General features: G+C 40.0%; 1 protein-coding gene across 4 annotated transcripts in view; it reads right to left on the bottom strand.

The window, feature by feature from the left end:
* The window catches only part of AKAP6 (A kinase (PRKA) anchor protein 6), a 499,693-nt gene that overhangs the window by 248,575 nt on the left and 233,367 nt on the right, over positions 1–17,751 (bottom strand). For all 4 annotated transcript variants that reach the window (XM_010846980.1, XM_010846983.1, XM_010846981.1 and 1 more), the window contains exon 5: positions 5,994–6,116. In XM_010846980.1, the coding sequence (XP_010845282.1) occupies positions 5,994–6,116 (123 nt within the window). The remainder of the gene's footprint in view (positions 1–5,993; positions 6,117–17,751) is intronic.

Raw genomic sequence — 17,751 nt, forward strand, 5'->3', positions numbered from 1 at the left:
GGTGCTTAATATATATGGACTCATCATCACCACCTTCCCGCCTCCATGTTTTCTCATTTATCAAACTGAATTAAGAATGTCGTTTTTCCAACACTTTTTCTATGTCGTTGGTTAATGTTTGCCCAACCTGACACGGTGCTGCCTGTGCAAATTTATCTCCCAAGTTTAAGCCAGGCCTTTGGGCTTGGCTCCTTTTCCTAATTACTATGCAGATGTCTGGTGTCAGTTTAACTTTGCCTTCTCCTACTGGATACTCTGGCTACAGGTTCAAAAAACAAAAACCAATTTCTGCTTTGTTTTCCTGCAATTGATTGCATATGATGTGGTGCCATTTGGTGAATTAGGCATGGATAAACACTACTGAGGAAATCGAAGTTGTCTTTCAGCAAATGGACATGGACTGTCATCTCTGTTGAAAAAATTACTATCCTGCTCTCTTGCTTTGCCTCTCAGCAGTCTAACTGAAGATAATAAAAATCCTTTTGAAGGGAAAAACTACTTATGATGCTTCTACTTAAATGTAGTTTTGGGTGACTTTTGCTTCTTTAGATAATAAAAATGGTGGTGAGGGAAATGACCTAAGTGTCTACCATCAGGTGAATGGGTAAACAAATTGTATTATATCTACACAAAGGAATACTATTCATCAATAAAAATGAACAATTGAAACACACAAAATCAAACTAAGTATGCTGGGTGATCTCTTCAAGAAAATTAGATATACCAAGGGAACATTTCATGCAAGGATGGGCTTGATAAAGGACAGAAATGGTATGGACCTAACAGAAGCAGAAGATATTAAGAAGAGGTGGCAAGAATACACAGAAGAACTGTACAAAAAAGATCTTCACGACCAAGATAATCACGACGGTGTGATCACTCACCTAGAGCCAGACATCCTGGAATGTGAAGTCAAGTGAGCCTTAGAAAGCACAACTACGAACAAAGCTAGTGGAGGTGATGGAATTCCAGTTGAGCTATTCCAAATCCTGAAAGATGATGCTGTGAAAGTGCTGCACTCAATATGCCAGCAAATCTGGAAAACTCAGCAGTGGCCACAGGACTGGAAAAGGTCAGTTTTCATTCCCATCCCTAAGAAAGGCAATGCCAAAGAATGCTCAAATGACCACACAATTGCACTCATCTCACATGCTAGTAAAGTAATGCTCCAAATTCTCCAAGCCAGGCTTCAGCAATTCATGAACCATGAACTTCCAGGTGTTCAAGCTGGTTTTAGAAAAGGCAGAGGAACCAGAGATCAAATTGCCAACATCCGCTGGATCATGGAAAAAGCAAGAGAGTTCCAGAAAAATATCTATTTCTGCTTTATTGACTATGCCAAAGCCTTTGACTGTGTGGATCACAATAAACTGTGAAAAATTCTGAAAGAGATGGGAATACCAGACCACCTGACCTGCCTCTTGAGAAACCTATATGCAGGTCAGGAAGCAACAGTTAGAACTGGACATGGAACAACAGACTGGTTCCAAATAGGAAAAGGAGTACGTCAAGGCTGTATATTGTCACCCTGCTTATTTAACTTCTATGCAGAGTACATCATGAGAAACGCTGGGCTGGAAGAAGCACAAGCTGGAATCAAGATTGCCGGGAGAAATATCAATAACCTCAGATATGCAGATGACACCACCCTTATGGCAGAAAGTGAAGAGGAACTAAAAAGCCTCTTGATGAAAGTGAAAGTGGAGAGTGAAAAAGTTGGCTTAAAGCTCGACATTCAGAAAACTAAGATCATCCATCTCGTCCCATCACTTCATGGGAAATAGATGGGGAAACAGTGGAAACAGTGTCAGACTTTATTTTTGGGGCTCCAAAATCACTGCAGATGGTGATTGCAGCCATGAAATTAAAAGACACTTACTCCTTGGAAGGAAAGTTATGACCAACCTAGATGGCATATTCAAAAGCAGAGACATTACTTTGCCAACAAAGGTCCGTCTAGGCAAGGCTATGGTTTTTCCAGTGGTCATGTATGGATGTGAAAGCTGGACTATGAAGAAAGCTGAGCACCGAAGAATTGATGCTTTTGAACTGTGGTGTTGGAGAAGACTCTTGAGAGTCCCTTGGACTGCAAGGAGATCCAACCAGTCCATCCTAAAGGAGATCAGTCCTGAGTGTTCATTGGAAGGACTGATGCTGAAGCTGAAACTCCAATACTTTGGCCACCTCATGCGGAGAGCTGACTCATTGGAAAAGACCCTGATGCTGGGAGGGACTGGGGGCAGGAGGAGAGGGGGATGACAGAGGTGAGATGGCTGGATGGCATCAGCAACTCGATGCGCATAAGTGGGTAAACTCCGGGAGTTGGTGATGGACAGGGAGGCCTGGCGTGCTGTGATTCATGGGGTCAACAAAGAGTCGGACAGGACCGAGTGACTGAACTGACTGACGCTGGGTGAAAGAAACCAGACCAAAAAAGGAAAAAAAAAAAAAAAGAGAGAGAGAGAGAGAACATATAGCTTGATTGCACTTATGCAAAATTCTAGAAAGTACAAACTAAACTAAAGGCTCATGACTACTTAGGGATGAAGACAAGTCTGAGAGGGCAGGGAGGGAGCAATTACAAAGGGGCACGAGGAAGCTTTTGGAGGTGATAGATATGTTGCCTGTCTTGATTATAGTGACAGTTTTATGGGTGTATACATTTGTCAATTTATCAAAACTTGTAAAAATGTTTGAATATATGCAATTTAGCATGTCAAAATTATACCTCAATTAAGCTGTTTAAAAAAGTGGACAGAGGTGAAGAAGCAGCAAATCCATTCAAGAACACACGTATACAGTGCTACTGTAAAAGCAGTGTTTAAAGAGGGTCATCCAATGTGCTCAGTATTTGCAAAATACCTTTCCAGACTGACATTTTCCTGAAAATGTCATTTTCTAAAAAGACATGAATTGTATTTTTGAAGGAGCAGCCAGGTTGCAAGCAGATGATTAATTATCATGGAAAATCATTGATGTATCATTGCAATTTCACAGTATTTCTTACAGTTAGAATAAAGCTCCTTCATATCTCCCATAAAGGTATTGTAAAGCTTTAATTGATTTGTGTTGGTAAAAACCCTTGGTTACTGTCATGGAAAATAATTGAATTAAGTATCAAAACATAAATGTACAACTTTTGTTATTGTTTATTTGCTTTTCTTTATAATAAACCTTGCAGGGTGCCAACTATTCTATCACATTATTAAATCAGGGAAGACATGGGACCCGGAGGCTTTCACATCCATTGGTTTAACATTAAATTATAGACTCTACAGAGATGTTCATCATGTAGCTAACTCCACATACTAGATACTCTTGAAAATACTTCTTGCCCACTCATTAAGAAGCAGCAAAGACTTATACAGGGTGAACTAAGAAATATAAATCTCTAGGCTTAGTTGTATACTTTCTTTATGGAAAGGTAGATTTTTTTTTCACCTACTTTTGAGAAGAATAACAATATTAACTCAGCACTATAGTAAAAAAAATACAATAAAAAATATAAATGACAATATTGCTCAGGAGCTACGTAGATAGACATTGTGCTCAGAGAGACAGAGTAATGCAGAGTTTGCATGAAAGATGTTTAAATGACAGGCTGTATCTAGATTAACAAACAGAGCATGCAGTAAAACAGTCCCAATAACTGTCTTTTAGCATCACTTAATGGCAATCCATACACACTAGGTCTTCAGTAACTGTTAAAACAAAATTACTCCTAATTTCAGTTCCTAAAATTGTGATTTAACAACAGTGAACAAATCTGAGATTATAGTCCCTCACTATTTGCAAAGCAGAGGTAATGAAGATGTTCCTGTGTTATCTCTTGCAACTAACACAGACATGGTAGTGGAGAAAATTCATTCAAAAAAGTGTTGATCATCAGGTGGAAACAAGGTTATTCTTTAAGAGATAGATAGACATTTTAAGAAGAGCTGTTTGCTGTGGACCTAAGGTAGCAGAGAGAATAATAGTTTCTATATTTTAGGCGGGAATGTCATTGTGAAGCCGGTACTGGATACCTGCAATTCATTATGGTCTGTAAAGAGCTCTGCAATTTACAAGACCAGAATCCAGTGGACACAGGCCGCATGTGGCAATTTAAATTCAAATGTAAATTCATTAGATTGAACAATTCATTTCCTCAGTTACTCTAGCCACATTTCAAGCGCTCAGTAGATAGGTGTGGTAGGTGGCTCCCACAATGGACGTTCAATATAGAATATTCCATCATCACAGAAAGTTCTACTGGATGGTGTTGGGCCAGAATGAGACAGAGGCCAACATGGGGGTGCTAAGTGAATAATTCTGCAATATGGATTTGAGAAGAGGAGTACATATTGCTTAAAAAGAGGTCAGGTCATTCAGCTCCCATAGAGAGGAGAGACCTTGGTTCATATTTTCCTTGCCTGGCTTTCAATAAATAACCTAAAGTCAAAGTGCCCTTTGTGTCCTCATGCCCTCTGGGACCTCAAAAACGAAACTGGTGTTTTCCATAAAATATTAAATCAAGAGAAATTAAGACAGCACATTTAATGTGAAATAAAGTTCATATACTCCTGTTTAAACACAGATTAGAATTTCTGTCAGAACAATGCCAGTGAAAAGTTGACATCCTAATTAATACAATTTACATTATAAAGCAGTGAATATCTTTATCTTGCTATTATGAAATGCCCTCTTTTAAAAAAAAAATCAAGGCTCTACTCAACAGGGATTTGAATACTAAGGGTAGTATTTAAAAACCCACATACAAGAGAGGTAGTTAGGGTCAGTGGCATTTTTACACATCAACCCAGGTCTCTAAAAATGGAAACAATATACTCAGCCTCTACCACACAGTTTTGTGAGTTTTTAAAAAAATCATCCACAGGATATTTACATGTAGCAACAGGATTTTGAGACTGTTCTTCCTGCTTTTCTTGCAATGATATAAAACACACTGCAAAACACAAACACTGAAGAACTAAAACATCCCTGCTCTCTCTCCCCTCTTCTTCCCTTCTCTCTCCTTTCTCTCTCTCCTCCATGCACTTAATATCACAGGGAGCGGTTCTGGAACCCTGTGAACTCACATACATGCAGGACTCCCACACAATGTGTATTCAATCCAAATTCTGAGCGTGTGAGAGGGGCAGAGAATCAGCCCCACAGCTGGGCACCCAAGAATTCATGTTCATTGCCTTTGTCAATTTTATGCTATCGGTGAAAGGAATAAAGATGAGATCCTGAAAGCTTGAATTTTCATTTCCTCTGACAACGTGCTTTTTCTTCATGCTTTATCACACTCCACTACTTGGTTTCCACCCCTTCATAATTGATATCGGCCATTTGAAGCATTCAGTAAAAACCTCATGAGGTTCATCAAATGTCCCCCAGTCTATAATTCTTGCTTCTAACATATTCAGAAGCATATTCATCCAAGTGTTTTCTACTTTCTCTCCATGGCTTTCCTTGTGCACAGGGACAAAAGTAATGACAGTTGTATTAATTATATGCTGAAAAACCCACATAGCAGCAAAAATGATGGAGATCATCATTTTAAATATTTTATTAAAATAACCCAGTGTAGAACAGATAAAGTAGACCCTCTTGATAATGAGAGGTTCATTAATTTTACAAGAATTCTAGAAAGCTTAGAATGGTCATCAAAATGACCTTTCACTTATTTTTTTAAGAAGAAGAAAAACGTCAGTCATCACTTTAGAGAGCAAGGGTCTAATAAAATTTTCTAAGATATTTTTAAAAATAATTACTTACCTTTCTGGGAAAAGTTTTTAAAAAATAGCTTGAAATATGGAGAATTCAGATTTCATAGTATTACTTGAAATGCCTGTAAATTGTCAGCTTCTGTAATTTACCCTGTTAAAACTTGGTTTATTAGCATATAATGACTTCTGATAAGTAAAATCAACATTCTCCATAAATAAACAAGGACCACATTAAAATTCTTCCCTAACCAACATTAAGAGCAACACAGTCTTGCTTACCAAGTGTGTCTCCAGGTACAGTTTTAGGCTATCCGTCTCTGCTTTAGGAGGTGTCCAATTTTCAGTGGTTTCCATGGCTTCGTTTAACCATTGAATAAATTCATCCAGTTTGTTTACAAACCCCTTGTGACAGAAAAGGGGGGAAAAGAACAAGAAAAGCATGTTAATAGGTTATTTTTTAAAGCCAATCTTGAAAATTCCATACCTCATGGATGGTAAAACTGATACCACGGCAGTCCCATCCTATGTCCACACTGTACAACAAAATTCCCACCATTCCTGCCACTGAACTCTGTTAAAATGGAAAGAAACTGTTCATGATACCACTATGGTTTTTTCCCTAGGAAAGATTTTGCTTTTTTTTTTTTTTTGAGGAATTTAGACTGGACTACAGGGTGTCATTGGAAAGGTGACCCTCAAATCATCAAAACATTTCTGGGTGTCTGACAAGAGCCCCCTCACTAAAAAGTCAGGTCAAGTCTGCCAGGAACCTGGCTTTGGGGGATAAAGTAAAGATGGTGTTCTTTACTTAGAAGCCCAAGGAGTTGAGGTGCCTTAACTGAAGGAGAAATCCATTTTTAAATCACATAAGTGTTTAAAGGGACTTGGATGAGTTCTACTGACAGCTCAAATGTCTGTGATTGAGTCTGGGTTCTAAGAAACTAAAAAAGGTACAGGACCAAGGAACAAATGTAAACGCCTAACTTTGGGTGTGTCCTGGACATCAGAAAAAAAAAAAAAAAAATTCCTGGCTAAGAAGCACAATTCACAATAACCTTGCAAATTTTCAAATGGTGGTTACAAAAATTTATTGCCCATTTAAAAGAACACATCTGTGGAAACGGAAAATATTTTGAAAAAAATGAAAGCCCAGCTCTGAATCTTAAGGGAAAGAAATGGGGCTGGCCACCGGCTTGCCATGGCTGGGTAAACAGCACCACCTGGAGGTCGAAAGGAGGAAGGACAGGCTTCTGTATTTGAACTCACTGAGATGGCTTGGGATGCTAGTTAACCGTCTATTGAACTTAACCTGTTCTTCAGAGTTACCTTTTGATTATCTTTGATTAATATTTTAATACTTAACTGGTGAGTTAACTTGCAATAAAAACCTAAGCACTCCTCATTATCAGGGGAAATTTTAGCTTTCCACCTTCCCTCCTACTTATGTAGAATATAAGAATATAAACAGAATTTATGAAGGCAAGTGATACTAAAGTCCATCTGATTTCTGAAACTTTTGTCACCTGCTATTTCTCCACCTCTCTCAGCCTGTTTCTGTGTGGTGTGTCAACCAGTGTTCTGTGAAGTGGACAGACAGATCTATTCTCGTATCATGAGAGGATATTCTTAGAGAAACCAAAGAGGCTCCACTCTATACACTGAGCTATGCAACGTGCAGGAGAATTCACATTTGGATGCAGAAAAACGAATATTTGATGTTCATCTTCAGAAGCTCTGCTAGTCTTCATGGTGAGAATGAAGGAAAATGAGGCTGACGTAAGTAACAACATGAGAAAATGACAAAAAAATGCAAAATTTTACTTATTTTGTAATATAAATCAAATCCTAGTAAAATAGATACTGGCCTTTCATTCATTCTTTTTAAGCTTTTATGTATTTATTTCTGTCTGTGCTGGGTCTTCACTGCTGCTGCACAGGCTTTCTCTAGTTGTGGCCAGAGGGGCCACTCTCTGGTTGCCGGGCATGAACTTCTCCCTGCAGCGGCTTCTCTTCTTACAGAGCATGGGCTCTGGAGTGCAGGCTCAGCAGCTGCGAAGCACGGGCTTAGTTGCTCCACGGCATGTGGGATCTTCCTGGACTAGGGATTGAACATGTATCCCCTACACTGGCAGGAGGATTCTTAAGCACTGGACCACCAAGGAAGTCCCTTATTCATTCTTTCAACAAATATTTATTAAGCAGCTGCTTTGTGTGAAGCACACTGCTGGACAGTACTGGGAACAAAAAGATAAATATCAGTGAAGTAAAAATATCAGCAGAACATAAAGCATGTCTAAGCACTGGCTTACTGAATTCTGGTCATTTCAATCAGTAGAAAAAGTTAAACCACCAATAGAGTTGAGACACGTACCTGAACTTTTTTGTGAAACTTCTTCTGCCTGTATCAGAATTCTGTCTGCACCTAAGTTTGTCTCTGTTCTTAGTATTTGACCTGCCTGTTTCTCTCATATTCTGAGTTTACGCTTATTTACCTGGAGAGTCAAAGACGACTATAAAAATCAGATTTTCTTCATAACACAATTCAATGCTGCACTACACAAAAAGCACATTTTACACACGTTCGCCTCACTGCTACAGACTGAGTTACAAGCCTTTGAAAGGCCACATTTTAGTTTTCCTCAAACTCCTGCATCTCATCTATTCCATCTCTCTCTCTTGCCATTTTCTACCACCAGTTACCTTACTGTTCCTTTTTGGCCCTTCTTCCATTATCTTTCTCTGCCTCCCTGCCAAGCACCCCAGGGGCACACTGAGGGTGACCCAGGCCACAGGCACCAGTCCTCCTGGGCCAGCCCCTTAACTGTCTCCTTATGGGTGTATTCCTTGCTATATTCATATCTGATACATGTTCTGAGAGTCTGATAACTGAAGCCAAGCCAGGATTCCACCTGCAGAAGAAACCTGGGTCATCCAACTTGGGAGAAAATGGAACAGCCACTGGCCTGTTATCACCAGTAACAGCGCACTTCCCACTTTCAAACCATCTGCTGGAGGAATCAAATTATTGACATTTTGAAAGTTCCTTAATGAGATGAAACTTTCTAATGCATGAATTTTTTTAAAGGCTAAGAAGTACAGTGAAAGTATATAAAAATGTACACTTACAAGTTTGTGTAAAATAACTTGCTAAAGCCCTCAGTTAACATACATTTGAAGATTACATTTGCAAGGAAAATAAAAGGTTGAGTCCTGCAAATAGCTACACTCATGACAGGTTAAAAATACCCATTATTAATCCTCCTACACTGTTGGTGGGTAAACAGGTACAGCCACTACAGAAAACAGTGTCGAGGTTCCCTTTAAAAGCTAAAAATAGAGCTACCGTATGACCCAGCAATCACACTCCCAGGCATATACCCATGAAAAAAGAAAACTCTAATTTGAAAAGATGCATGCACCCCAATGTTCATAGCAGCACTATTTACAATAGCCAAGATGTGGAAGCAATCTAAGTACCCATTGACAGATGAATAGATAGAGAAGAAGTGGTGTGTGTGTGTGTGTGTGTGTATAATGGAATACCTCTCGGCCACAAAAAGTATGGCATATTGTCATTTGCAGCAACATGGATGAACCTACAGCTTATCATAGTAAGTGAGTTAAACCAGACAAAGAAATAGTATATAATATCACCTACACATGAAATCTAAAAAATAACACAAATGAGTCTATTTACAAAACAAACAGATTCACAGACATAGGAAGCTAATTTACAGTCACCAAGAGGAAAGTGGGGGGTGGGGATAAAGTGGGGAAAAGAGGGAGAAATTAGGAGTACAGGATTAACAAATGCACGCTACCACATATAAGATAGACAATAAGGATTTTCTGTATAGCACAAGGAACTATATTCAACATCCTATAATATCCTATAATGAAAAATATATATCTGAATCACTTTGTTGTAAACCTAGAACTAACACAATATGGTAAACCAACTATATTCCAATTTTATAAAGAATACTCACTGTTTCTTTTATTTTCCTATTTCTCTTCTGTGACAAACCTAGTCTGGTTGACTAGAAACTGTGGGGGTGATTACTGTTGCCCTTTGACGAGACTACTGTGTGCGGCTAGGACAGAAACAGAGCTTTCCCTGCATCAGACACGGGACCAGGAAAGAGCAACACAGTAGAAAATAAGACATGGTCCCCCTGCCTTGTGTTGTTAAAAGTCTGGGGGTAATCTTTTTTAATAGAATTACATGATTTTTAGAACAAATTGAAATTGAAAACTATTTCAATAAAAGAGGAAAGGGGTATAGAATAGGAAGCAGATACTTGGGTTGTCAACGCAAATCTGTGAAGTGGTGCTGATTATGGTCATTTTACAGATGAGGAAACTGAGGGTCAAAGAAGGTGGGTGCCTAGCCTGGAGGCAGAGCTGGACTCTGAATCCACATCCCATTCCAGAGTCTGTTCCTCCCACGGTACCACAGCGCCCTCAGAAACAGTGCTCCGAGAGACGTATTACCAGACCCAGATGATGGAGAAGAAACACTTGTTCCCACTCTCACATTCTTAGCACTGAGATTAAAACTCAAAAAAGTCCCCCCCCCACCTCACATTCAGTATTTTCTGTTAATTTTTCTGAAACGGGATCTCTGATGAGAATAGGGACTTTTAAAAAAATCTTTTCTTTTTTTTAGCAAGCAAAAATTTGCTTGCTATTTCATTTTTGCTTGTAATTTGCTTGTAAATTTTATTTTTATAGAAAATTTAAACCAAAATTTTAAGGCAGCACATGCTTAAGCAAGCCCATCCCATCAGTGCCTCAATTACAGATGAGTTTGACTCAGTTCAATCAGAGAGGAGACAGCTCTTAGTCCTCAGGAGGTAGTTTAACCAGTGAGCTGAGCTGCCAATGTCCTCTTGGTGTTTACTGTTTGGATATATGTGAACATGTGTGTGTTCATCCCGAGAAGGATGCACATTTCTTGGTGGACACAGAAATCAAGTATGTTGTCTGACCTAGCCCAGATCACGTTAACTACCTTCAGAGAGGGACATGCTGAAAAGCATCAGAAAGTGAACTATTTTCAGTGTATTTTTGAAACTAGAAAAGGTCAGCTTCTGCTGTTAAAACTTTTTAAACCATTCAAAAGTATTTACCCCTTTCTTAGTGTTCCAAGATTAAAGGATTCCATGAATGACCTTATCTGAACAATGCTGCTGATGCTGTGTCACTTCAGTCGTGTCCAACTCTGTGCGACCCCACAGACGGCAGCCCACCAAGCTCCCCTGTCCCTGGGATTCTCCAGGCAAGAACAATGCTAGCTGAAACAATAAGTAATCCTCATATAGCACTCACTAAGCCTGGCATGCTACAGTCCATGGGGTTGCGAAGGGTTGGACACAGCTTGGCTTCTGAACAACAACAAACATGCCAGGACCATTTAAAAGCAATATACAATAGATCATCAAGCCGGACTTTAAAATATATTTTCTCTTGAAATCTTCACATAAACCCCTAATGGATGTCCCCATTCCCATCTTATCAATGCAGAAACTAAATTTCAGAGTCACCAAGTAGGGTCATAAAGACCCTGTGAGGTGGGTGCTACTGTCGCCCCCATTTTACAAATAAGAAGATGGAGGCCCCGAGAAATAAGGAGACATGCCCCATGCCATGTGGCTAGAAGGTGGTGGACTCAGCACCTGAATCCAGAGAGCCCAGCTGGCACCATGTGAAATCATGAAAGACCAGCTGATCTAATGATTTGCCTAAGTCCCTGGCAGAAATTAGAACTTGAAAAACATTTAAATGAGGATTAATCATGATGACAGGAGAAGGTATATTAAAAGGTGGGGAGAGGAGGAACATGCTTATCATGAACCAGTGCAGATAATATTAAGAGAACAGCTGTTACAACCAGACAAAACTGAACTTAATTCCAGGCTCTATCTGTCTCTTACTAACAGCATAAACTAAACGAGCTACTTGGTGCCTCTGAAATTCAGTTTCTTCATTGGTAAGATAGGAATGGGGATATCCATTAGGGGTTTATGTGAAGATTTCAGGAGAAATAGATATTTTAAAGTCTGGTTTGATAAACAATTTTTAAAAACCATTTCTAATGAACAGGTTCCACTTTGATCTTTTATGTCATTCGCTCAAAACATTTTGGTTATTCACTAAGCATACAGCATCTTGCTGGCTGTCACAGGGAAGATGGAAAGAAAAGTTCCCCCCACAGTCATAATATGAGAGGTGGTATTGACTGCTCTGGGCATGCAGAGGGGGTCGTAACTTGTCTCAGGTCATCGCATGAGGTGATGTGGCAGGGGCAGCATCTGAATCTGCAGGTGAGCAAAGATTTCCCTACTTCTTATCCCACCTGCTGGTCCTGAAGGGATCATGCTTCTCTATTTAAACAGCACACACTTTAAGGATAATCTGGCTTCATTTTTCAAACCAGGACAAATGCTTTGGAGCCAGTCTTCTTTACATTAACAATCAGTACCAATGAGTAATTGCAATCCTCTTATCTTACCCAAAAGGAAGCTTTATTTAGGTTCTGGCAGCTGGTAAAATTAGAACTCTACTTATAAGCAAAATTATGCATTGAGATTTAATATGTGTATTCACCAACATATGGGACTTCCCTGGTAGCTCAAGCTGGTAAAGAATCCTACAATGCACGAGGGAAGATCCCCTGGAGAAAGGATAGGCTACCCAGTATTTTGGGGCTTCCCTGGGGCTCAGATTATAAAGAATCCGCCCACAATGCAGGAGACTTGAGTTTGATCCCTGGTTGGGAAGATCCCCTGGAGGAGGGTATGGCAACCCACTCCAGTATTCTTGCCTGGAGAATCCTCATGGACAGAGAAGCCTGGAGGGCTACAGTCCATGGGGTCGCAAACAGTCAGACACAACTGAGTGACTAAGCACAGCACCAAGATATGGGCTTCCCAGTTGGCACCAGTGGTCAAGAACCCACCTGCCAATGCAGGAGACATAAGAGATGCAGGTTTGAACCCTGGATCAGGAAGATCCCCTGGAGGAGGGCATGGCAACCCACCTCAGCATTCTTGCCTGGAGAATCCCATGGACAGAAGAGCCTGACAGGCTATAGTCCATAGGGTCACAAAGAGTTGGACACGACTGAAGTAACTTCGCACACCCACTACCAACATATATATTTAACCTTCCATTTTTGCTTATATACCTAATTCTTATATGAAATGACTAATTTAGCTTTTTACACAATAGCTGTCAAATGCAATTCACCTTTCCCAGCCACATATCTGTGTATATAATGTGCTACCAAGACTCAGAGGCTCAAGATCAAATGAAAGGGAATTAAAAGAGATACTTTGAACTCTACCAACTTACACATTTACCCACATTCCTACCTATCAAATCCAACACAGTACAAGTAATTGACAGAAGGGAGGATATGGTACATGCTTTTAGAAGAAAGATTGAAGAGAAAATGAAATGCTTTAAGGCAGTTTTAACTCTGTTGCCATAAGAAAACTCAAACACTGAAATGTTTTATGAAATATTTAGCTTCTCTTCTAAAGGTTGAATGAAATGTCTTTAGAATTTGAAAATATTCCTAATATAACTATACCAGAATAAAGGCTGTCAGTTGGAAAGAGAATAAAAAGGGCAAAGAATGGTATTATTTTAAACTGGCCGGGTGAGATGTCTTATTCTGAACTCAGTATCATGAGTATGATAAACTGAGCTGAATCTCTAATTCCTTCAAATACTAATGACAGTGGTTTCAACTGGGAAAAGAAGAGCCCAGAAAGATCCCTGACTCTCATAATGGGAAAGGCTTTCCTCCAGCATCCAAAGGCTTTGACTTCAGTTACTCCCTGTTCTTTAGTTGCTAAGACACGTCTGATTCTGTGACCCCATGGGCTGCAGCCCACCAGGCTCTTCTGTCCATGGGATTTTCCAAGCAAGAATACTGGAGTGGGTCAGTTACTCCCTACTTATTTATAAAAAGAAATAGTCAATGTTAAGGGCAAAACAAGTTTGGAATGCATATCATCAAGGTCTAATAAAGATGGGAATGAATAAAAGAGTAATAAACTGGAACTCATAATAAGTTAATATTAACTGAGTACCTATTATGTGCCGGGCACTTATGTATTATACTTACAACTACTCTATGCTGTAAGGGTCCCACACTCTCCGTTTTACAGAGAACACTGACGCACAAACTGAAATGCTTACAACTGTCAGGAGTGAAGCTGGGGACCCTCCCACAGAGCTGTGCTCACTGACTCTGTGCGACACATTGTCCCCAGCACCCGCAATGTTCCAGAGGCACTGGCTCAGCAGATCAGGCCATCTTTATCTGCCTCTGAATCCCAAACAAGGACCCAAGTTGCTCTCACTTTAGAATTTAGGATTATGATTGTTTCATGGTTTACTTGTAGGCTTTTTATATCCAGTGTTATAAATAACAGTACTTAACATTTGGGTGCTGACTATCTACCAACTATTCTTCTGATAACTTGTGTAGTCACTTAATCTTCACAAATGTCTCTACTGTACAGATGAAGAGGCTGAAGCACAGAGGAGTTATGTAATTTATTCAAGGTCATAAAGCCATTAAATAGCTATTAAGTAGTTTTGTTCCAGGGCCCAAGATCTAAACCACTAAGCCACAGTCTTTGTAAGCAGACTTGCCCTCGTGGGGTTCACAGAAAGAAAAACAAAGGACAGAACATTCACTGTTGTCTGCTCTTACTTCTCAAGCCTCCGTGAGAACCACAGTCCGTGCCACAAGACGCCAACGTTCCCATCACCACCACCTGTGTTTTAGATAATTCTCCCTTCTTCACACTATTTTCCGTCCTCCTTTGCTCCTTTTTCTTTAAGAAAGGGCTAATTTTGTATTGACATTAGATGAACATTTACTATTATATAGAATCTTATAAATATTACTTGGAAATATATAACAAAAATATAGGCATTGTAGACATGTTATATAGACAAGAGCTCACATATAAACTTTCTATAGAAGACATATAAACATTATATAGAAAAAAGGAAATATTTTATTGAGATTGGATGAATATTTTCCTTAGCAAGTATTTTTGTTCATTTTTATTGGAGTAGAGCTGCTTTACAAAGTTGACTGCTGTTTCTCTTTCGCTTTTTCCTTCTCTTTCCTCTACTCCTTGCCCCTCCCCTCTCTTGTTCTTCATTTTTCTCTTCCTTTTTCGCTCTTCTCTTCTTTCCTCTCCTCCTCCCTCTTCCTTGTCATTCCTTCTCTCTTCTTCTGCAGCTCAAAGTCTCCCCCAACCATGTTGCGGCTAATCAATCACTTTTAATAAACATTTCCCCATATGTCCATACAGTTTTAATGAAAAGGACAGTTTCCTCGACACTGAAATACAGAGCTGAAATGATATAATCCCATGTTTAGATGGAAATACTTTCCTGAATAGTAAAACCTCCTTGTAAATCTAATAACTGGAACAAGAATGCATGGAACTAGATGGGGGTGCTTTTAGATGCTAAAAATTTTCAGAAGATTATCTGTGATTGTTTAAATAGCCTAAATTTTCTCTAAAGAACATACAGTTCTTTAGTAATAACAAAGTTATTGCTTTAGAAAAAAAAATGGAATTCAGTGTAGAGAATTTATCACACTGGATGAGCAAGAAAACAGCCAACTTTCTACCAGAGAACTTCAGAGCAGCGAGTCGGTAAAGGGTAACAACGCAGCCACTGTACTATCAGTGGAGCCAAGAAGATAGAAAATAGCATTATCTAAACACATCTGCTTGCAAAGAACAAGAGTTCCCATGCACGTTAGAAGCACAGACCCAGTCTTCAAAAGCCCCTCAGATCCCAGGTAGTTCAATGTCTTACAGGTAAGGAAACTGAGGCTCAGAAAGCTCAGCTACTTGACTGGTAACAGACCCGTAGGCAGCTGAGGCAGAAGAACTCAGGGGTTGTGTCCTCAAGTACAGAGCTCTAATATTGTCCATTTTTAAGTTTTCATGAATGTCTTATGGGGTAAAAAAATTTCTAGAATTAAAACAAAGACAGAATTAGAGTTTAAAAAAATAATGTAGAATTCCAGAGTTCTGTTGGCTTAGCTAATTGGGTATGCTATCTGATTGGGTGGCACTAGGCCAGATGAAAACCAATAGAGGACACTGAGAGGAGCCAAGAACACTCTTGGCAGATAAAGTCCAATAGAGGACAACTCATTATGAGAAATCTAAGTCGCTGAGCATGGCTAATGTTCTGGAGGCAAACAGGGAAACTGAGAGTGAGGTTGAAGAGTCTAAGCCAGGAGCCGGGCATATACACTGCACTCTCAAGTTGGGGCTTAATCCTAAGAACAATGAGGGTGTCACTGCGGTTCTGCAGCAGAAGAGAGAGAATCTGATCAGCATCTTAGAAGACTCACTCTGACTGCAGTGTGGAGAGTGGATTGGCTGGTGTTGGGCTGAGATCAGAAAAGCCAGTTGAAAGGCTACTACCCTAACTCCTGTGAGGGCCTGACTGAGGCAGAAGCAGTGGGCATGGAGGGAACATGCAGGATTGCAGAGAGAGAAGTTAACACAGACAGGAACAGTTGAATTTGATAGATAAAAAAAATTGGGGAAATCTGTTACAATCTGATATGACTTCTAGATTTCAATTTTGGTTGAAGGTACTATTCTCTGAAAGAAGCAGTAAGATATTCAGAAGGAAGAAGTCATTTTACATGGTCTTAGATAGCATGTGAGAGGTAAGGAACAAGATCTAGGTTAGAGAAAGCATCATACGGGTGGTGCTGGAGACCACGGGCAGGGATGAGAACCCAGGAACAGTGTGGAGGGGCATATCTACTGGGTGTCTTCCACAGACTGAGGCCCCACAGTGTAATGCTCTTAATTTTATTCACCCCAGACCCTCATTATGTGTCTGTCTCAGTGGTTCTTGACACTGGCTGTGTCCCCAAATCAACTGTAAAAATATACCAGATTCAGAGAAGGGAAATCTTCCTCAAAGTCCATCAAGGCTACAAAGATAAACAGCCAACAGCTGAGAGGCACTCGAAACATACTCATGTTGTTCGTGGTGGGGGAAAAAAGTACTCACTGCCCTTTTGTGACAAGCTAGCAAAATCCGGCAGAGAAGGCAATGGCAAACCACTCCAGTACTCTTGCCTGGAAAATCCCATGGGCAGAGGAGCCTGGTAGGCTGCAGTCCATGGGGTCGCAAAGAGTTGGACATGACTAAACGACTTCACTTTCACTTTTCACTTTCACACATTGGAGAAGGAAATGGCAACGCACTCCAGTGTTCTTGCCTGGAGAATCCCAGGGACGGGGGAGCCTGGTGGGCTGCCATCTATGGGGTTGCGCAGAGTTGGACACGACTGAAGCGATTTGGCGGCAGCCACAGCAGCAGCAAAATCCGGTATTAGTAAGAAAACAAAATGTGCTAATAGGAAGCACCAGACCACCTCACCTGCCTCTTGAGAAATCTGTACGCAGGTCAAGAAGCAACAGTTAGAACTGGACATCGAACAACAGATCGGTTCCAATCGGGAAAGGAGTACATCAAGGCTGTATATTGTCACCCTGCTTATTTAACTTATATGCAAAATATATCATGAGAAATGCTGGGCTGGATGAAGCACAAGCTGGAATCAATATTGCCTGGAGGAATATCAATAACCTTAGATATGCAGATGACATCACACTTATGGCAGAAAGTGAAGAAGAACTAAAGAGCTTCTTGATGAAAGTGAAAGAGGAGAGTGAAAAAGTTGGCTTAAAACTCAACATTCAGAAAACTAAGATCATGGCATCTAGTCCCATCACTTCATGGCAAATAGATGGGGAAACAGTGACAGACTTTATTTTTGGGGGCTCCAAAATCACTGCAGATGGTGACTGCAGTCATGAAATTAAAAGACATTTGCTCCTTGGAATAAAAGTTATGACCAACCTAGAGAGCATTTTAAAAAGCAGAGATATTACTTTGCCAACAAAGGCCCATCTAGTCAAAGCTATGGTTTTTCCAGTGGTCATGTATGGAGTGAGAG

The sequence above is a fragment of the Bison bison genome, unplaced genomic scaffold, assembly GCF_000754665.1.
Source record: "Bison bison bison isolate TAMUID 2011002044 unplaced genomic scaffold, Bison_UMD1.0 scf7180017864242, whole genome shotgun sequence".
NCBI lineage: Eukaryota > Metazoa > Chordata > Mammalia > Artiodactyla > Bovidae > Bison > Bison bison.